Source organism: Megalobrama amblycephala, linkage group LG15 (genome assembly GCF_018812025.1).
Source record: "Megalobrama amblycephala isolate DHTTF-2021 linkage group LG15, ASM1881202v1, whole genome shotgun sequence".
NCBI classification, from domain to species: Eukaryota; Metazoa; Chordata; class Actinopteri; order Cypriniformes; family Xenocyprididae; genus Megalobrama; species Megalobrama amblycephala.
Genome location: NC_063058.1, coordinates 29,642,123 through 29,665,258, shown reverse-complemented (window position 1 = coordinate 29,665,258; position 23,136 = coordinate 29,642,123). Strand labels below are relative to the sequence as shown.

The 23,136-nt window shown below is 35.5% G+C and overlaps 1 protein-coding gene across 4 annotated transcripts in view; it reads right to left on the bottom strand.

Moving 5' to 3' along the window:
• Window positions 1-23,136, bottom strand: part of lingo1a (leucine rich repeat and Ig domain containing 1a) — a 109,253-nt gene that overhangs the window by 14,146 nt on the left and 71,971 nt on the right. The window contains exon 1 of one of the 4 annotated variants that reach the window (XM_048158928.1): window positions 21,019-21,509. The exons of 2 other annotated variants lie outside the window; for them this stretch is intronic. Coding sequence is in view for 1 of the 2 variants with exons in the window: in XM_048158925.1 (XP_048014882.1) it covers window positions 10,771-10,776 (6 nt within the window). In the remaining variant the exon portion in view is untranslated. Of the gene's footprint in view, window positions 1-10,770; window positions 10,792-21,018; window positions 21,510-23,136 lie in introns of those variants that run through there. One more of the 4 variants, XM_048158925.1, reaches the window with a different exon arrangement.

Below are 23,136 nucleotides of genomic sequence, written 5' to 3'. Positions count from 1 at the left end.
CGCTGAGGAATCAGTCACACAGGGCAGGTTTTCTCGCTGGATGTGAGATGACAGTCTTACAAACAGGGTAGACACACACAAACATAACCCTAGCCTCACTGTCTGTTGTCTACAACGGACGCTTGCTTCTGGGGCAGCAACCTAACATTAATGGAGCCTCGTAATAATTGATCTGATAAGCTCTTAATGGGCAGAAACTCCATTAACAATCCCTCCCTGGCCATTAAGTGAAGTGACATGCCTTAAAGGGACTCATGCTCACAGTTGATTGCGATCGAGTTTGACGTTAGCATGTTGCCAAGCTAATGACTTGAAACGTACATTTTCTAAAGTTAATTTAAAAAATTTTCCTCGTAGATTTGAGGTACCATTAATTCTGTATAGATTTACGCAATACAGAAAACAAGAATGGAATCATGGAATCCAGTCATAAAAATGTAATTTATTGTATAGTAAATTTGGCAAAATTTGGACGAATAAATCGAAAGTAGGGCAGTACACTTATTCAAATCATCATATGGACTGATGTCTGTGAATATTAAACTGCAAAAAAACTATTGAAATATGAAGTCTGCTTGTTCTACATGTGTTTCATTTTAACTTCACATTTCATTTTAACTTCATCTCCAGAGCTGCTCTGAGATTCACTTAATGGGCATTTCACCATTTCATTTGATGAAACTATCAGATACATACAATAATAACAGATTTAATAGGGCCCTATAGAGTATTTAGCGCAAATTAAGCAAGTTATGGTTGGAAAATATGATAAGTACGAGCAATAGCAATAGTGAGGCTTATATACACTAAACCCTACCACTTAAAATAAGTAATTGGTTTGAGTAGGGCAAACTCAAATTAAACAAATTAGTTCAATCAAATTAACTTTTATGAGTCTTTTTCTTTTGAGTTCACAAAACTGACACATTTAAGTAATCTGAATTGCACTCAAAAAAATGAATTGTTGGATTTACTTGTTGGATAAGTGTCAAGAGGTTCCACGCAACAATATTGAGTAATTTGTACAAAAAACTATTTAGTTGAATAAACAAAAGAAATTCAAGTAAAGCTGACAAAATTTCTTTGAGTAAATACAAATCATTTGAATGTCACTGTTACATAATATTTATATGTGCAGTTTACTTAATAATGTTATGTTGATTACGTAAGATGAACACATTTTTTTTTTTTGAATAATCATTTAAATAAAAAGGATACAACATATCAGAATGCAGCCCCTCACCCCAAAATGCACTCAAAAAATAACTAATTGAACAAACTGTCCAACATAACTGAACATTAAACATTAACATGTACTAACAACATCTTTCCCTTTACTGAAAAGCACATAAAATAACACTTTAATCCCTAAATTTACTCTCCTAATGCAGTCCCTTGCAAAGCATGCTGGGAACTACGGATCCACTGCACAGTTAGTTATGTCAACAATAATGTGTGCGTTTCACACAGCAATGTTAAGTTGACTGAACAAACACTTACTAAGTAAAGCTGACAATACTCAATTTTAGTAGAAACAACACAGTTAAATTACGTTCATGTAGTTATATGAGTTTTTTAAGTAATGTGAACAAGGGTGGTTTGAGTGAAACTAACAGTGAAAGTTCATTTTTTTGAGTGTGTTTCACTGTTCTGAGTTCTATGAACTTGTTTCTTTTAATTTAGACAAACTTAAATTTACCTGAAACTGGGCTATTTCCCAACATGCTTTTCCATGGCACTTGAAAGGGAGATTAAATGCTAAAATTAGGTGTTATATGATGTTTTTGTGCAAGATTAATGTTAAGTGGGAGATGTAGTAGTGTTTAATGTTTTGTTAAGCTAATTTAGAAGAGTTTCTGTTATGTGTTTTTTGGGGGGTTACCATCATGGTGACAATTGGAGCATGGTTTGAGGACAGGTACAGGTATATGCTAAATATTCTATATTGTTGTACTCTTTCAGCAATTGCTATGCTAGGCTTATATTATCAAAGTATATGAGTGATATAAAGTCATAATTGTGAGTTATAAAGTCAGAATTGTGAGTTACAAAGTCAGAATTGTGAGTTATAAAGTCAGAATTGTGAGTTACAAAGTCAGAATTGTGAGTTATAAAGTCAGAATTGTGAGTTATAAAGTCAAAATTGCGAGCAAATACTGGGTCAAATAGTGCATTTTTACCTAACAAATGTGTCTACAATGCTTCATCCTGGGTGATTGTGTTCAAATCAAGCTAATTCTGACAACTTAACAAGCTATCTTAGTTTTGAAACATGGTAGCTCGCTTCTAGCTAGTCATTAGCTGATCAACTAGCTATTATGCAGCTGGACAAGCTAATTACCAGCTAGCATGTTCCAAAACATCTACCTGGATTTTTCAGCAGGGACTGACAATGATTCAGTCGACTTTTACAGGTTATGTACTGAAGTTACGTAACACATGGAAAGAATGACGTCTATTGAAGTAGATTCTGAAAAACAGCAGCCGTGTAAAAGGACACCAGCGGTCACCTCGTTCTAAAGTAACACCTGTCTGTGAAAACATATGCGCTCCTTCCCTTTTAGGTAAATAAATTTCTCACACGCTCATTTTCTTCTCTGAATAAATGAAAAGAGAGATGCTTTGGGGAACAGTGCATGAGTCATACACAACATACACAACTACACACACATGCTAATAGGATGGTGTCCTAGTGTGTATTATGTATTATACAACAGTATTCATCAATTTAGGGCTTTTCACACATGAAATAGTTAACCCTGGTCTCTCTAAACCCTGGGTAAATGGAATCCTGGGTTACCTGGATTCCCTGGGTTAACATCCTTATTTGCATATTTGCAGAGTCAGAGTCATTGATTGGACGAACACAACACATTACTGACTGTACTTAATATACTGAATGAACTTTTCAGATTATAAAGGAAAGTATAAAATAGATTTTATTCTCTCCAATTGCCATTTTCCATCACCATTTGACATTTTTTCAACCTGAAACACTGAAACTACTATATTTTAGTGCTGTCAAATGATTAATCACAATTAATCGCATCCAAAATAAAAGTTTGTGTTTACATAATATATTTGTGTACTGTGTATATTTGAAGAGTTTGGTTCCAAAACACAATAGTTTCAAACTTTCACATGGCATCTTTTGGATATAAAAACATTAAAAATTCAAATCTACATTTTGATTTTAAAAAGTTTATTATAAAAACTTTTTTCCCCCCCCCAAAATGCAATAAATCCATGCAACTTTTTTTTTTTCAAAATGCAGTTAATCCATCAATATAAAAGTTATTTTTCAAATTGAAAATACACAACAAAGTAAGTTGGTTCACATATATGACAGAGTCTAAACTTTGCCAATATTTATCTTATATTCAGGCATTTTACTAAAAAAACATTCAGCCGTTGCTCCCAAAATGAATTCAACGGTCATCTTGTTAATGTTATAAATTATTTGTTATTACCGATTAAAGAGTATCTGGCGCCACCGCACGGTTAAAATAAACACATTTGCCGAGTACATTTGTATTAAAAACGGCTTTTTAAAAAAGCCTTTAATGTTTACAGTGTGTGGAATGGTGCGCTGTGATTGGTTGAGAGCGGATATATCGCGTTCTGCAGAAAAAGGAGACTGGCGTTTGTCACGTTTTGGGAAGAAAGGGAGAAAACATAACAGAATAACACGATGGATATCACATTTTGCGCAAAATTAATAAATGACTTTTCAATACTGACCAGATACAATACTGATTTTGGCGGAGACTCAATTTTTTGAAAATGCCGTTTATCGCGTTTTGGAACCAAACTCTTAATTTATTATATATATATATGTACAGTCAAACCAAAAATTATTCAGACATTTTTGGTATTTTTCACTAGTGGGTGCAGGACACTATAGTTCATTTGTGTCAGTGAGGATAGCAAAATAAAATAAACCGTGACATATTATACCCAAGAATTATTTATAAAGTGGACTACCTGTAAAATTGATAAAAATTTGGAACCAAAAATTATTCAGACACTTTGACCTGTGTTATTTGACCACTTTGCTTAAGTGTTATCTGATCTTGTCATATTTTATTACCATTTTTTTTTTAACTATTCAACTAGTGAATAAACTATATTAATGAATGAAATGTTCAAGGTGTCTGAATAAATTTTGGTTTGACTGTATATATATATATATATATATATATATATATATATATATATATATATATATATACATCAATGCAGATAGGAGGGGTCAGTGGAGGTCAAGTGGTGTCAGGATGGGATGGGGGTCAGTTAAAGAGGGTCATGTGCGTATGAATTTGCCCATAATGCATCAGACTCACAGTACTAATTTCTCAACATCTCTATTTGGGAGATGCAAAGCAAACAATCAATTTACCAGCATGCATTTCTGCATCACATCTCCAGGCCTCCTCCTGCACACAGAGCATGATTACCGGTTCGAAACGCAATTTCATCCCCACATAGACTTGATCAGATGTAATTTGTGGTTTCTGTAGCTATTAGCACTCTCTTTATGAATCTAAAAACACATTTTCTCCAACAAATTGAAACAATTTTACAAAAGCTTAAGAAAATAAAATGATACCCAAGATGATACCCCCCTACATGCTTTAATGGTAAAGTCTGAGGCCTTGTCCACACTAAGGGGCTGTTTGTTTTTCTATTCCAATGCACTATTTTTCCATTGTTTCTCTATGTAAACATGCTAGACTGATGTGTACGAAGTTACCCTCACGTCTCGTGTCCTTTGCAGCACGTCACACATGAGCGCTGCGTTTTTAAGACGGCGCTTCAAGATTCAAATGTCAGTTCCAAAACAGTGGACCAATCAGAAGAACTCGGAGGCGGGGCAAGCGTTGCAAGCTTCTGTTTACAGTATCAAGTTGGCATGGGAACTGTTTTATTTGATCGCAGAGGAGGCCATAGCCAGTGCGTTTATTTCTTTTTTTCCATGTCAAAAATAGTATCTATCTATTCTGCCACTATTTCTATTATTTCCATAATTGCCATTATTGCTTCACGTCTCAAACCTCACGTTACAATCATTCCAACTATCAGTCTGAAAAAGTATTTACAATCTGTCCATATTATATTGTATATTACACAATGATTCTCATACATAAACCACATTTCTGTGCAAATTCTTCCTAAATTAATTTTTAATAGGAATGGTTTCACAAACAATATACACACTTTTGCTTGTAAATGAGGCCGATTGTATGGATTTGTATCTTGCACTTTGAATATTATATAAAGCATAATGTAGCGCATTTATATGCTGAATATGTGTATCTATTCTATTCTATTCTATTCTATTCTATTCTATTCTATAGATGGCTGCAGATAAACTCTGACAGGGTTCATATAAAACAAACTCAGAAATTGATTTAGTTTTGTTCACAAGTTTTTCATCCCCACACACACACACACACACACACACACACACACACACACACACACACACACACACACACACACACACAGAGAATTTTCCTTAATAAGTGCGTTTCTTCTTGTCAGAGAGGACTCATCACAGAGTGTCATTTTAAAGAGCTCTTTTAAATTCACGCTCTACCGCCTGATTCACTCTCGGCTCTGAAATACAGTCAGACCTGCATCATTAACGATTGGGAACAACATCCGAAACTCCAACATAAATGTGTGCAATGACAGATGACAGATCTGACACTCTTTCTGCAGCTCTGGAAAAGCTCCTCTTTTTCAGCGCTGGTTCAAGTGTGTTAGTCAGAACATGTTAATGACCTGATGCCCATCAACAGTATTGATCAGCATCGATCGACATTCCCTGAAACGTCAGACAATCATGGCTAAAACTAGCTTGAAGTGGCTGCTGGATTTATGTGGGTTCTAGCTGGCCATTTGTGGTAAATATCAGTGGACTTGGTTTCACCCTGATAGACCGTCTTGGGCAAGCTATAGGGCTGGTAGATAATCTTAGACCTGCTAAATAAACTGCTGCAGTGTTTGACAAACCAGCTTGATAGTTACAGTCAGAATTGCGAGCTATAAAGTCAGAATTATGCAATATAAAGTCAGAATTGTGAGTTATAAAGTCAGAATTGCGTGATATAAAGACAGAATTGCGTTATAAAGTCAGAATTGCGAGTTATAAAGTCAAAATTGCGAGATATAAAGTCAGAATTGTGTTATAAAGTCAGAATTGCGTGATATAAAGACAGAATTGAGTTATAAAGTCAGAATTGCGAGTTATAAAGTCAGAATTATGCAATTTAAAGTCAGAATTGCGAGATATAAAGTCAAAATTGCGTTATAAAGTCAGAATTGTGTGATATAAAGTCAGAATTGCGTTATAAAGTCAGAATTGCGAGTTATAAAGTCAAAATTGCGAGATATAAAGTCAAAATTGCGTTATAAAGTCAGAATTGTGTGATATAAAGTCAGAATTGCATCATAAAGTCAGAATTGTGAGTTATAAAGTCAGAATTGCGTTATAAAGTCAGAATTGTGAGTTATAAAGTCAGAATTGCATCATAAAGTCAGAATTGTGAGTTATAAAGTCAGAATTGCATCATAAAGTCACAATTGTGAGTTATAAAGTCAGAATTGCGTTATAAAGTCAGAATTGCGAATCATAAAGTCAGATTTGCGAGATATAAAGTCAGAATTGTGAGTTATAAAGTCAGAATTGTGTGATATAAAGTCAGAATTGCATCATAAAGTCAGAATTGTGAGTTATAAAGTCAGAATTGCGTTATAAAGTCAGAATTGCGATATAAAGTCAGATTTGCGAGATATAAAGTCAGAATTGTGAGTTATAAAGTCAGAATTATGAGTTATAAAGTCAGAATTATGCAATATAAAGTCAGAATTATGAGTTATAAAGTCAAAATTGCGAGATATAAAGTCAGAATTGCATTATAAAGTCAGAATTGCGAGTTATAAAGTCAGAATTATGCAATATAAAGTCAGAATTGTGAGTTATAAAGTCAAAATTGCGAGATATAAAGTCAGAATTGCATTATAAAGTCAGAATTGTGAGATATAAAGTCAGAATTGTGAGTTATAAAGTCAGAATTGCGAGTTATAAAGTCAGAATTGTGAGTTATAAAGTCAGAATTGCGAGTTATAAAGTCAGAATTGCATTATAAAGTCAGAATTGTGAGTTATAAAGTCAGAATTGCGAGTTATAAAGTCAGAATTGTGAGTTATAAAGTCAAAATTGCGAGATATAAAGTCAGAATTGCATTATAAAGTCAGAATTGTGAGTTATAAAGTCAGAATTGCGAGTTATAAAGTCAGAATTGCGAGTTATAAAGTCAGAATTGCGTCATAAAGTCAGAATTGTGAGATATAAAGTCAGAATTGCGAGCTATAAAGTCAGAATTGCGAGTTATAGTCAGAATTGTGAGTTATAAAGTCAGAATTGCATTATAAAGTCAGAATTGTGAGATATAAAGTCAGAATTCTGAGTTATAAAGTAAAAATTGCGAGATATAAAGTCAGAATTGCATTATAAAGTCAGAATTGTGAGTTATAAAGTCAGAATTGTGAGTTATAAAGTCAAAATTGCGAGTTATAAAGTCAGAATTGCGAGTTATAAAGTCAGAATTGTGAGTTATAAAGTCAAAATTGCGAGATATAAAGTCAGAATTGCATTATAAAGTCAGAATTGTGAGTTATAAAGTCAGAATTGTGAGTTATAAAGTCAAAATTGCGAGTTATAAAGTCAGAATTGCGAGTTATAAAGTCAAAATTGCGAGATATAAAGTCAGAATTGCATTATAAAGTCAGAATTGTGAGATATAAAGTCAGAATTGTGAGTTATAAAGTCAGAATTGCGAGTTATAAAGTCAGAATTGTGAGTTATAAAGTCAAAATTGCGAGATATAAAGTCAGAATTGCATTATAAAGTCAGAATTGTGAGTTATAAAGTCAGAATTGCGAGTTATAAAGTCAGAATTGCGAGTTATAAAGTCAGAATTGCGTCATAAAGTCAGAATTGTGAGATATAAAGTCAGAATTGCGAGCTATAAAGTCAGAATTGCGAGTTATAAAGTCAGAATTGCGAGTTATAAAGTCAGAATTGCATTATAAAGTCAGAATTGTGAGATATAAAGTCAGAATTCTGAGTTATAAAGTAAAAATTGCGAGATATAAAGTCAGAATTGCATTATAAAGTCAGAATTGTGTTATAAAGTCAGAATTGTGAGTTATAAAGTCAGAATTGCGAGTTATAAAGTCAGAATTGCGAGTTATAAAGTCAGAATTGTGAGTTATAAAGTCAAATTGCGAGATATAAAGTCAGAATTGCGAGTTATAAAGTCAGAATTGAGTTATAAAGTCAGAATTGAGTGATATAAAGTCAGAATTGTGAGTTATAATCAGAATTGAGATATAAACTCACAATTTCAAGTTATAAAGTCAGAATTGTGAGTTATAATCAGAATTGAGATATAAACTCACAATTTCGAGTTATAAAGTCAGAATTGCAAGATATAAACTCGCAATTTTGACTTTTTTCCTCAGAACTGTTTATATCTCGCAATTCTGACTTTATAACTAGCAATTGCATGAACATAAGTCAGAATTGTGAGATATAAACTCAGATTCTGAGAAAAGAAGTCAGAATTGTGAGATAAAAAGTGGCAATAATCCTTTATGTTTTTTTATTCCATGGTGAAAACAAGCTTCCATAACAGTGTCACACAGTGCTGTCCTGCGGAATTTCGTGTGCGATATCCAGTCATTTACCGGCTGTTTATACCTGGTCACTTCATGCATTTTCTCTGATCGAATAGTTGTCCGGTTGTGAAAAAAACAGGTGCAAATGCCCTCCGAAACGCTTTGAGACTGATTTACATTCGATCATTCAAGCCACTTCAGGAGCATTCCAGACAAAACTGGACAAGTATAAATGCATCTGGTTGTTGAAGCCACATATGTAAATTTTAATCCTCCCAAAACCACACTAGTTTCATGTCAACAAGGAAAAACGTAATGAAAGGTTTTTGTGAGTTCATTGACTCAATGGAGACAGAACATTTGTACTGGAGCATATACATGGATTTGATCTGACAGAAAAATCTGCCAATATTTGTCTTTTTTGAGTCAAAGGTGCTGGAACGACGTTTCAAATCGTTACGGCTCAATCGAACCCAGAATATTCCTTTAAGCTGGTGTGACTCGGGTTTGTTCCGGCAGGGATGTGGTTCATAGAGTCTTCCTGCGAATCCATCAGGGAGTTTGTGTAGTGGAAATTGAACTATGCATTCGACTCAAATATGGAAAGACTCTTGATATCAAACCGTCATCCATCAACAAGCTTCCTGTCTGTGATGTCAGCTGTATCATCATCTCTCTATATATCTGGAAATGGTGCACAACCACACCTCCTCCTTTCTTTTTCCTCTTTAACCACTGGCTTCCAGGGATCACACACACACACACACACACACACACACACACTCTTAGCTCAGTTTTCACCAACAGTTTTCTGTCTCTCTCAGTCAAGCTCATGAATCGTGTTCTGTCTCCAGGCATCTGCTCAATGCCGCACACTCACCGTCTCCTGAAACAAAAACCCTCGGCTAAGATCACATGACCTCTGCAACTCCACCGCCTCTACAACGCTCTTTTCCTCTCTTCAGAACATAAACCTCAGCTCAATTTCTATTTCGGTCGCTGCCGATTGATCTGAATGATTCGGAGAGGAGAATCAATGACGTAAATCAATTCTACAGAACCACAAAACACACACTTACACACTTCATGGGCATCTACATAGGTTAACACAGTACACCGTGCCACAATGCAATGGGCATCTTTCACCATTAGAATATGTAGTACACACTACAGTGTTCATCAATAACAAAATTACTGACAAAAAAGTTGATCAAAGCTTTTTTGTTTTATTTTGTCACCAATATCAAAGGTGAAGCGAACATTTAATGATTTTAATTAAAGTTGCTCTAGAACCAGTTTTTACAAGATGTAATATAAGTCTAAGGTGTCCCCTGAATGTGTCTGTGAAGTTTCAGCTCAAAATACCCCATAGATTTTTTTTTATTATTTTTTTTAACGGCCTATTTTGGGACATCATTAACTATGCACTGATTCAGGCTGCGGCCCCTTTAAATTGCGCGCACCCATTTTTCGCTATTGTCCTTGCTTGCTTACCTAGTCTGATGATTCAGCTGTGCACAGATCCAGACGTTAATACTGGCTGCCCTTGTCTAATGCCTTGAACATGGACTGGCATATGCAAATATTGGGGGCGTACATATTAATGATCCCGACTGTTACGTGTTATGTTGAGATTAGCCTGTTCTTTGGAGGTCGTTTAAACAAATGAGATTTATATAAGAAGGAGGAAGCAATGGAGTTTGAGACTCACTGTATGTCATTTCCATGTACTGAACTCTTGTTATTCAACTATGCCAAGGTAAATTCAATTTTTGATTCTAGGGCACCTTTAAAATACACTGCTGACAAAGATATGACGAGAAAATGTACTAACAGTTTGAAATAATACAATCAATTAATTGTATACAAATCATTATATAAAATGTCTGAATATTTAGTTTCATTTTGCACTTTCTCAGACTAAAATGAATTAATATAATGAAATATTGAGTAAATATTGACTAAAATTTATGAAATAATAATTTCATCAAAAGACTATAAAAAAGCAAATGTTGCTTTGAATACGGCCCCTATAAAGGGATACTTCACCCAAAAATGAAAATTTTGTCATCATTTACTCACCCTCATGTCGTTCCAAATCTGTATGAGTCTCTTTCTTCTGTTGAACACAAAAGAAGATATTTTGAAGAATGTCGGTAACTAAACAGTTGATGGTAACCACTGACATTCATTAGGGATGCACTATATCTGTATTGGCCGATATACACTGCCCTCCAAAAGTTTGGAAACGCCCTAGAAAAGTGGGGTTTTGGACAATATTGGCATGAATCCTTTTTAATTTGTGATAATTTTGCACTGATAAGGGATGAAACAAACTACGAAAACATAAACAGTTTATACATAGAAAACTCAAAATATCATAGTTTCCTCAAAATATCCACCATTAGCAGCTATCTGACCTAAACTGGGTTCTGATTGGTTCATTGTATTCTAAACTTAATTGAAGACCAATTGTTGAAGCTATTAAGGTGTGCTGACCCAAAATCTTTTACAAACCCAGGCCAAGTTTAAACCAGTAACCAGGCATCACAGCTAGCAAAGGGGCATGTCTGACTTTGACATGTATATATTGCCATTATTATGTAATCAAAGTGAAAATTATTATTGCTGGTCTTCAATGATAATGTCAAGTTACTGTAATGTATTTGCACCAAAAAATGATAAGGATGCTGATATCGTCCAAAACCACACTTTGCCAGGGGTGTTTCTAAACTGTTGGAGGGCAGCGTATGTTTATTTTTATTGGCCCGATAAGAACATTTGGCCGATAAATTAATGTAGCCGATAAATAATGTATTATTTCCTTCAGCTGAGACACTTGTTCAGAAACACACTGTTTGTAATGATGGCTTTGAATTGCTTGGAATATGATTGAAATCACTTGAATCTACTGTTAAGTGCAACATGTAAAGCGCAAGTCTGTCATATAGTCTACATACAGTTTTAATGAGAACATCATTATAATTGTGTGCTTGGGACATGAATTTTAATGGTGAGACTTTTGTTTTTGTAATCAGGCTCTCAAATATTATATAAAAATTTGGATTTAGATTTATCGGCCAATATATCGGTTATCGGCTTTCAAATATAAATAACTATCGGTTATCTGTATCGGCTAAAATTTTCATATCGGTGCATCCCTAACATTCATAGTATTGTTTTTCCATACTGTGGAATTCAATGGCTACCGTCAACTGTCTGGTTACCCATTTTCTTCAAAATATGTGACCCATGCTGGCAAAATTAGTCGCAATGAGCAAATTATCAAAAATGAAATGTTACACCGTGCCACAATGCAATGGGCATCTTTCACCATTAGAATATGTAGTACACACTACAGTGTTCATCAATAACAAAATTACTGACAAAAATGTTGATCAAAGCTTTTTTGTTTTATTTTGTCACCAATATCAAAGGCGAAGCGAACATTTAATGATTTTAATTAAAGGTGCCCTAGAACCAGTTTTTACAAGATGTAATATAAGTCTAAGGTGTCCCCTGAATGTGTCTGTGAAGTTTCAGCTCAAAATACCCCATAGATTTTTTTTAATTAATTTTTTTAACTGCCTATTTTGGGACATCATTAACTATGCACCGATTCAGGCTGCGGCCCCTTTAAATCGCGCGCACCCATTTTTCGCTATTGTTCTTGCTTGCTTACCTAGTCTGATGATTCAGCACACTTATTACCATTCTCTATTAAAAAAACCTTCAAAATGACGTATGATTTGTTGACACAATCCGACAAAAAATGACTGAGCTACTGAGTTTGAAGTCGATAGAGTAATCAAAGTCAATTTTGAGAAAAATCAAGTTAAAGTTTTCTAAAGTTTCCAAAACAAAATCACTAGCCATATCTTAAAATCCCTGGTAATACCACCAGATTTGGCACAAACCAAGTCAAAACCCATATCTATAGGAAGAATTACATATTCAACATTTTTCCCCATAATTCCACAATTGTTTGATTAATATTAATGAAACAGACAGCCTATATATTATTAAGACCTACTGTATCACACGGATGTAATATAATGTTACAGATGTTTTTCCCCAACAGTTAACCAAATGTTCACTTATAATGTTTGCGTGAATACTTGTCAAGACAGATTTTTTTAAATATATCGTAATTCTGTGTATATCGGGATCTCACGCTGTCTGAGGCGTCTACCAAACTTGTGCTGAGGGGAAGCGGCAGTCGTCTAGAAGTGATCAGAGAAAATGGCATTTTTCATGGACAAGGGAAAGGTACTCCTCTCAGAAAACATACAAATATAGATACTTTTAGATGTTTAATTGCTATTCGGAGCATTGGGTTCACTAGACGAGGGCTTAATGAACTCATTTTTGTGAAAACCTCAAAATCGACCAAACTGACATTTTTTTGCTTGTTTTGCCTGTAGCTCGAAATTAGCCTGTGCCCATTCACACTCATTTTGACAGCACAGGTCATTTATCTTCTTTTGTGTTCAGCAGAAGACAGAAATTCATACATGTTTGGAACAACTTGAGGGTGATTAAATGATTTTTGGGTGAACTATCCCTTTAAGACAGATGTGACAGCTCCTCATCCGAGATTCTCCTGGAAACATGAATTATCTGAGCTGTTGCTCTCGTGCAGATCTGGGCTAACTGCTGGTGCTATCGGCATATTTACCCCACACAGTAAATCCAACAGGACTGCTGATGAATAAACAAATCCAATTAAACAAAGCGTTAGCCTGGGAATGCTTACCTCAGCCTCTTCAACACACCTTAATCTGAGCTTTAAGCAGCATTACTGCACGATTCGACTGTCCTGAAGAATTTATAACCACTCTGAACTCAGCTCACAAACGCCAATCGCCTCGAAGATACACACACAAACACACATGTACACACACACTACATTGTACACTCACACACGTAACCTGATGGGTGTTGCCATCTCATTCAGCAAGCAAAACCAGCTGCTGAGTTTCCATCGATCTACTGGCCTGAGAGGAATACTGATTACACACACACACACACACACACACTGCATTCTGGTCCACAACACAAGGAGACACAAACTCGAAAAATACTTGCTATGGCTATTTAAGTACTCACACTCTCTGCCTCAGATTTGCATGTTAACAGAAGCCCCGCCCACAGATGTAATAGAAGCTCCACCCACGTTTACTATACAATACTGCCGTCAGCGACAAAACAAGCACTATCAAATTACAATACAAGCACCGCCCACATTAACACATCAAGCTCCGCCCACTCACAATCAATTCACAAATTTTGGTATGTGATGACAGTGGAGGTTAAAGCAAAAGATATTGCTTGTAAAGACTAAACGAAAACCGCGAACCTGCAGAAGCAACAGCACATCCAAGTCCTTCCCTAATAAATTCTGGAATTTTGATTTTTATAATAATAATAATAATAATAATAATAATAATAAAAAATCGTATTGTATTTAGATTATTATTATTATCTCTTTCTCTCTATCTCTCTCTCTCCACACACCCACACACACACACACACACACACACACACACACACACACACACGTATATAATTCCAATTTACTTATAATTATACTTAATAATGATAAAAAATTATTGTGTTTAATTTAGATTGCCATTTGGATTATTTATTTATTTATAAAAAAATATATAATAATATAGATTTTTTTATAATCAAATTTTCAAAATCAAAATTTATCTTTCATATTTTCAAATAATAATAATAATAATAATAATAATACTGTATTTTATTGAGATTATTATTTGGATTATTTATTTATTTATTAAAAAGTAAATACGATATATATAATATATAATATAAATAATAATAATAATAATAAATCCAAATGGCAATCTAAATTAAACACAGTAATTTTTTATCATTATTAAGTAATAATAATAAAAAAAATGTTTAATTTAGATTGCCATTTGTATTATTTATTTATTTATTTAAAAAAATATATAATATAGATTTTTGAAAATATTTTTTATCATTATTGTGTTTAATTTAGATTGTCATTTGGATTATTTATTTATTTAAAAATATGATACTTTAGATTTTTTTAAATCAAATTTTTTAAATCAAAATTTCCATTCCATATTTTTAAATAATAATAATAATAATAATAATAATAAAATAATAATATTTAAAAATTATTGTGTTTAATATAGATTGCCATTTGGATTATTTATTTATTTATTTATTAAAAATAAATATATTTTTAAATCAAATTTCCAAAATCAAAATGACTATGTAGGTTTTATGAAGTGGTGTTAATAAAATAATTTTCAGTTACATAATGTCATGTGAGGTTATTTATTGCCTATATGATATTGATTAAAGGTGCAGTGTGTAAATTTTAGCTGCATCTAGTGGTGAGGTTGCTTATTGCAATATAGAGAAGCTACAGTGGCCAACACAGGACGAAGATGTCGTCGTCTGAGACAGCAGAGAGTAGCCAGTCAAGCACTCTGTAGAGCAGTTTGTCCATTTAGGGCTACTGTAGAAATGTGACGGCGCAAAATGGCGACTTAACATGATCTGCAGTATATGTGGATAGAAATGTCTCATTTTAAGGTAATAAAAACATAACGGTTCATTATGTAACCACTGAAAACATAGTTATGTATATTATATCGCATTTCTGTCAAAAGATCCTCCTAAAATGTACACACTGCACCTTTAAGTTTCATTCTAAAGTTAAAATTCTGGTATTGACTCAATCCTGCCGCCCAGTCACAATAAAGGCGCTGCCCACAGACAGACGAAAAAAACACATCCACAACACGAGCACCACCCACAGCCCAGGCCCCGCTGCACGACTACCTGACATTTCCAAGTTGTTCCCATAGAGTCTTCCATTGTGATTAACATTTACCCAGCAGGCCTTGAGCATCTTCTCCCTGCAACACTAATGAGCTCTGCTGGCTCGTTACTGCCAATTCATTTCCAGAACATCCTCCGAGTCATCATAAAAACATGAACCCAGCGTTCATGTATCATACATAAATGCAGTTTCATGTTGCTTTATGGAGACGTCCTGTAATGTCTTTTTAAAGCGTAATATGATGCTGCAGCATTAAACATCTGCTGGAGAATGTAACAATGAAGAGAGGAAGAGTCTTTTGACAACGCACAGGCAAAAATCCTGATTTCCAAAATAATTTAATTTGGATGCACCATCCCTGACTGTTTGCTAAACAGACAGCAATTTAAATTTCAGGAAACTAATGCAAAACTAATGGATAAAATAATAGTTATTCAGTAGGGCTTTTCTCCTGGGCAAAAAGCATTTCATTTAAAGATTAGCGGTAAGCTGCTCTATTTCTCTCTCTCTCTCTGGCTATGAGACTGTAAGTGATTTGACTTTAAAGAGCCAGGGGTAAATGAGCATGTGTGTGTGAGACACAGGAAATAATCAGCAATAAGACACAATGGCACAAACTCCTCCCGCTCATCTGCATAACGGCCCGCTAAGAAGGCAGATCTTTACGCGGCTGTTTAAACTCTTGTACGACGTAACTTAATGAATCCAATTTTTAGCATAAGTTCTAAAAGTGTGTGTACTTAAGAATATCAAAATCTGCAGACACAAATTAAATATATAGATTTTCTTAAAGGGACAGTTCACCCAAAAATGAAAATTCTGTCATTTACTCCAAACCTGTATGACTTGCTTCTGTGGGACACATAGGGAGAAAATTTGAAAGAATTAAAAGAATCTGTGCACTATATTACAATGAATCTTTTCAGCTCATAAGAGAAGTAGAACCAAGTCTGATTAATGAATGATTCATTCTTTTGAACAATTTATTTTGTATTTATTTATTTACCTGAAATTACTTTATATACATTTACCCAAAATTATTTTATATTCAACTCTAAAAGTAGACCAAACGACATAACCATTCCAATCAGTGTCTGATTCGTGAATGATTAAAGGTGCCCTACAATGCTTTTTCACATTATGTAATATAAGTCTCTGGTGTCCTCTGAATATGTTTGTGAAGTTTCAGCTCAAAATACCTCACAGATTTTTTTTAATTAATTTTTTTAACTGCCTATTTTGAGGCATAATTATAAATGCGCCGATTCAGGCTGCTTCTCTTATAAATCCTCGGCTCCCCACCCCCCCGAGCTCGCGACTCTATAATACATTGCATAAACAAAGTTCACACAGCTAATATAACCCTCACAATGGATCTTTACAAAATGTTCGTCATGCATACTGCATGCATACATCCGATCATGTAAGTATAGTATTTATTTGGATGTTTACATTTGATTCTGAATGAGTTTGATAGTGCTCCGTGGCTAAAGCTAACATTACACACTGTTGGAGAGATTTATAAAGAATGAAGTTGTGTTTATGAATTATACAGACTGCAAGTGTTTAATAATGAAAATAACGACGGCTCTTGTCTCCGTGAATACAGTAATAAACGATGGTAACTTTAACCACATTTAACAGTACATTAGCAACATGCTAACGAAACATTTAGAAAGACAATTTACAAATATCACTAAAAATATCATGATATCATGGATCATGTCAGTTATTATTGCTCCATCTGCCATTATTCGCTATTGTTCTTGCTTGCTTACCTAGTCTGATGATTCAGCTGTGCAGCTCCAGATGTTAATACTGCCTGCCATTGTGTCATGCCTTGAGCATGCGCTGGCATATGCAAATATTGTATCCCAGCTCGCAGACAGTCGGATCGACAGAGGGTTATTAACAGAACAGTTATTGTAAGGGTAGTATCGTGTTTTGTCTACTCTTTAAACAGCATTATGGGAAAAACACGACGGCATTTTGCCTCGAGCGGAACTGACCGTTTTCCCCCTCTTTTTGGCCTAAAACACTGTGTTCGTGGTCATTCAGTTTGAAGCGTTGACTACAAACATGGAGGTTTTTCAGATTTTCTGTCGCTGCGTTCTCTCCATATTTAAAATTCTTTGCAGCACTTAGAATGCCTACAAAGCACAGGTTCGACACCAATGTGACAAAGTTTGCTAAGAAGTATTTCCTACTAAAGCAAGGCACTATTTGACTCTGGAAAGCATATCCATAGCAGACTTGTGGGAGTGGCCTTGGATGGCAACATGCCCAGTGCATTATGGGTGTTGAAGTTTTCCTACCTATTTGACAAAAGGAAAGACAACAGCCCTTTTTTCTACTCAGATAGCACCGATTTCAAAAGGTTTTTCACCTTTCTACTGTATATGCAGCCAAATTTTATTGAAAGCCCATGACTACATCCTTTTTATAAAGCTGGAAAGCTTCCTTTTTTTGCGTTCCACCTTTTGTGCCCCACAGAAGAAAGCAGTATGGGTTTAGGACGACATTGGGGTGAGTAAACAATGACAGAATTTACATTTACTGGTAAAGTATTACAGTAAATGACCCTTTGCTCCCTGAGGATTGGTGATTGCAGTCAGATGCTATGTATCCTGGGAGTTGACTACAAACATGGAGGATTTTCAGATTTTCCATCGCTGCGTTCTCTCCATATTTACAATTCTTTGCAGCACTTAGAATGCCTACAAAGCACAGGTTCGACACCAATGTGACAAAGTTTGCTAAGAAGTATTTCCTACTAAAGCAAGGCACTATTTGACTTGTGGGAGTGGGCTTGGATGGCAACATGCCCAGTGCATTATGGGTGTTGAAGTTTTCCTACCTATTTGGCAAAAGGAAAGACAACAGCCCTTTTTTCTACTCAGGTAGCACCGATTTCAAAAGGTTTTTCACCTTTCTACTGTATATGCAGCCAAATTTTATTGAAAGCCCATGACTATAAAGCTGGAAAGCTTCGTTTTTTTGCGTTCCACCTTTTGTGCCCCACAGAAGAAAGCAGTATGGGTTTAGGACGACATTGGGGTGAGTAAACAATGACAGAATTTACATTTACTGGTAAAGTATTACAGGTAAATGACCCTTTGCTCCCTGAGGATTGGTGATTGCAGTCAGATGCTATGTATCCTGGGAGTTGACTACAAACATGGAGGATTTTCAGATTTTCCATCGCTGCGTTCTCTCCATATTTACAATTCTTTGCAGCACTTAGAATGCCCACAAAGCACAGGTTCGACACCAATGTGACAAAGTTTGCTAAGAAGTATTTCCTACTAAAGCAAGGCACTTGCAAAAGCAAAGACAACAGCCCTTTTTTCTACTCAGGTAGCACCGATTTCAAAAGGTTTTCCACCTTTCTACTGTATATGCAGCCAAATTTTATTGAAAGCCCATGACTATAAAGCTGGAAAGCTTCGTTTTTTTGCGTTCCACCTTTTGTGCCCCACAGAAGAAAGCAGTATGGGTTTAGAACGACATTGGGGTGAGTAAACAATGACAGAATTTACATTTACTGGTAAAGTATTACAGGTAAATGACCCTTTGCTCCCTGAGGATTGGTGATTGCAGTCAGATGCTGGGTATCCTGGGAGTTAGAAAAATTACACAGGGTCACCTTGTTGGCTATACAAATGAAATCACAACACACTGTGCTGCAAACGTGTTCATCAAGAAGCACAGTCACACAGCTTGAGTTTAAAGCCAGATAGCATCTACTATCAAATAAAACATACGAATCAGAGATTCATCCAGGCCCTGATGGAATGACATCGCTCGTACCTATTTGTACATCATATTATTTGCACACTGCAGTAATGAAAGTGATTTCCGTTGACACAAAGCGAATTGATTCTCCGCCGGTGCCTTTATTGCACCACGAGTGCCGTCGATCACGCTGATTACATTTGTAAAACCAGCGATCACAATGAAACGCACATTATGTTTTTCACCATTCGAGAGAGTAAATGTACAGGGTCAAACGTTCGCATGTCGGTAAGCACATTGTCACGTCAAGCCTGCTTTTTCCCACGTGGGCGTAACAAATGGCGAGAGCGCTCTTCCGAGCCCTGCGTTCCAAGTTTTATGTGTACACAAGGTTTATTCACAAGGCCCCTGAATTCATAGCTCACACTGAGGAAGTGATATTTGGACCAGTATTTCTGCGGGAAATCTTTCAGCTCCTGTGAGATTTATATGAAGAACTAATCCAACAGCAGCAGACATAACGGATAACCCACACACACACACAACCCAATATAACCCGAGCCAGCTGGGTTGAAATTGCCCAGACTGATTTAATATTCTGTGTGGACAGAGATACCACAGCACCTGGCATCAAATCCTCAATTCCAAATCAGATCAATTCAGAAATCAACTTCACTGAATGGCACAGTACTTATTAAAGACAGCTGCTCATTCTAGAGTACTCCAACCAGCCTTTTAGATGATTTCTAATGTCCAACCATTCTAACGCCTTTCTGCATGGAGCTTCCCTTGCATCACAGGCCAGCAATTCACTTTTCCATTAAGAGGAAATATTTGCCCTCTAGATTTGAAAACTTGTTTCTCACACTTTTATGTCAAATGCTTACATTTAAGATTATTAAATGTAGAGATTATTACCTCTTACCCACAATGTTATAGCAACAACAACTCATATTTTATGCATTAATATGAAGGTCTTAAATAGAATACTACAGTAGAACCTCTTAAAAATAAAGGTTCTTTATGGAATCATGGAACCATATGTCAATAAAGAACCACAAAATGTTCTTTATAGTGGAAAATGGTTCTTTCTTTTCGCTGACAGGTTCTTTGGGGACCAAAAATGGTTCTTTCACAGTGAAAAAGCTTTATATATCAAACTGTATTACAAATCAGGTTATAGAAAAAAATCCATTACAGGGGCATATATGTTTCCATTTTCGATGGAATTTTTTGAGGCACTCGTCAATTTCTGACCATGTCAAACTCATTTGACAAACTGTGTGGTGAAATATGTGTTGTTTCTTCGATAACTACATGACAAAATCATTAATCCAGAGCAGCTTCCCAGACAAATTGAATTGAAATTGTCTGGGATCTTGACAATATGAAGTCTGCCAAAGATTTAACAGTAAAATGAGATATGATAATATGTATATGGTATATATATATATATATATATATATATATATATATATATATATGTGTGTGTGTGTGTGTGTGTGTATATATACACACACACACACACACACACACATACATACATACATATATACATATATATTTATATATGAATTAAAAGAACATGAACATAGTTTACTGATGCTACTTTCATTTATGAATAATATGCACTGTTAAATATATATTAATATATGTAAGATACATATAATCACATTTTGGCTATCACACACTCGCGCACGCACACGCACACACACGCGCGCGCATTTAAATCTAAAACGTTGTGAACTTACAGCATCATGTATCGTTGCAATAACACATATGCAGATATGTTCATCTTATAAAACGCGACGATCCGTCCAGAAACACCGCTGAAAGTGCTTATATCCGTGTGTGTTAAACCCTTCATATGATCACAGAGAATCCCTCATAGGCACATATATATAAACTCTCTTCACAGAATCACAGATATCATCATCATCATCATCATCATCATCTCTCTGCTGATCGATAAGTTCAAGGAGTCGCACAGATATTCTGATATCCTCCGTCTGTCCTATTAAATTCACGGCAGTGATTCGGTCTGCAGTCTGGACTCACCCAGCGCCGAATGAGAGCACCTCACACACACGCGCACAGCACAAGTGCGCGCACTCGCGCGCGTCTCCAGTCCCGTTTATTCAGTCTTCGAAATGGCTCTGAACAAATAAACTGCAACGAAGCGTGCGTGCATGTGAGAGAGATTCTCACGCAAATACTGAGAGAAATATGTCTCTTCCTCACGACAGTTTACCATGAGAGTCACATATCTCGCCAAAATATCAGTAAGTACAGTTACCACGATATTGAATGTATAAGAGATATCAGGAACCTTTAATTCAGTTTATTTCAATTCAATTCAGGGTATTTGATGTGTTTCCATGGTTAATGCTTTAAAGGTCCCGTTCTTCGTGATCCCATGTTTCAAACTTTAGTTAGTGTGTAATGTTGTTGTTAGAGTATAAATAAAATCTGTAAAATGTTAAAGCTCAAAGTTCAATGCCAAGTGAGATATTTTATTTAACAGAAGTCGCCTACATCGAACGGCCAGTTTGGACTACATCCCTCTACTTCCTTCTTTAATGACGTCACTAAAACAGTTTTTTGACTAACCTCCGCCCACAGGAATACACAAGAGTTGCGTTTGTAGAGTGTGTTTGTCGCCATGTCGTCGAAACGCTGTTATTTTCATCCCGCAGTTCAATCACCGGGTCTGATTCCGGCTCAAATTGATAGGGTAAAATTAAAGACATGTTTACAATAACACTGAGCGCGTGCATCTCCACGTTATGGTAAGAGGCGTGACCTTTCCGGGCAAGGTTCGCTAAGCTGCTGTCGAATCACAACACAGGAACCGCTGGCACAATCAGAACTCGTTACGTATTTCTGAAGGAGGGACTTCATAGAACAAGGAAGTCATCAGCCCGTTTTTATGACAGTGGAAACAGCGGTATACAGATAAGTAAATTATGTGAAAAATACTGTGTTTTTTTACACGCGAAACATGAACCCATGTTATATTGCACACTATAAACACAATCAAAGCTTCAAAAAAACACGAAAAACGGGACCTTTAAGGGGAGTTGCATATAATACATCTACATTTGTTCTTGTAATGTGGTTGCTAATCAAACTGTAGTAATGAATATTCTATATTCTAATGAACATTCTATATTCTATTCTATAACTGTTTCAGTCACATGACCTTTTCCTCACATAAGCCACCGTATACATGACCAAAAAGTAATAGGGGTGAATTCAAAAACACCTGAGAAGCAATATCAAGAAAATTATCGATCACTGAGTTTTAAGCCTCAGGAATAATTTATAGGCCTACAGATCTGTAGTCAGCACAAACATTGCCAAATCCGACACATGCCAATTTTTATGTATACTCTAACCACAATCCATCTCTATACCGCGGTGAACATGGGGGATTTAAGGAAGCAGTTCTCCCAAAAATGAAAATCTGGTCATTTTTATCACCCTATAGTTCCTATATGTTCCATTCTTGGTCAAAACAATGACAATTTCAAAGATGTCTGAGGTAAAATTTTCATATTTTTATATGATGAATATCAAAGTACTATGGTATTACCTTCTGAAACCCTCATTGTACCAATGTACCAACCTTTTTTTTTTTTTTTATAAGGAAAATGTTAAGAATAATCATTCTTTTGCTGTTGTTGACTGTAGTACCACACATGAGGTCAAGGGGGCACTGTTGCTCTCAGATGGCTGTTGCCTAAAAAACCATTTTCCGGGCACCTTAAGCATCTGCCTGAAGAAGCTGTTTGAACACAATAGCTGTGAGCAGCATAAACAAACGGCCTCCCATGACATAACAGCTGTCTGTTTAAATTCATAGGGGT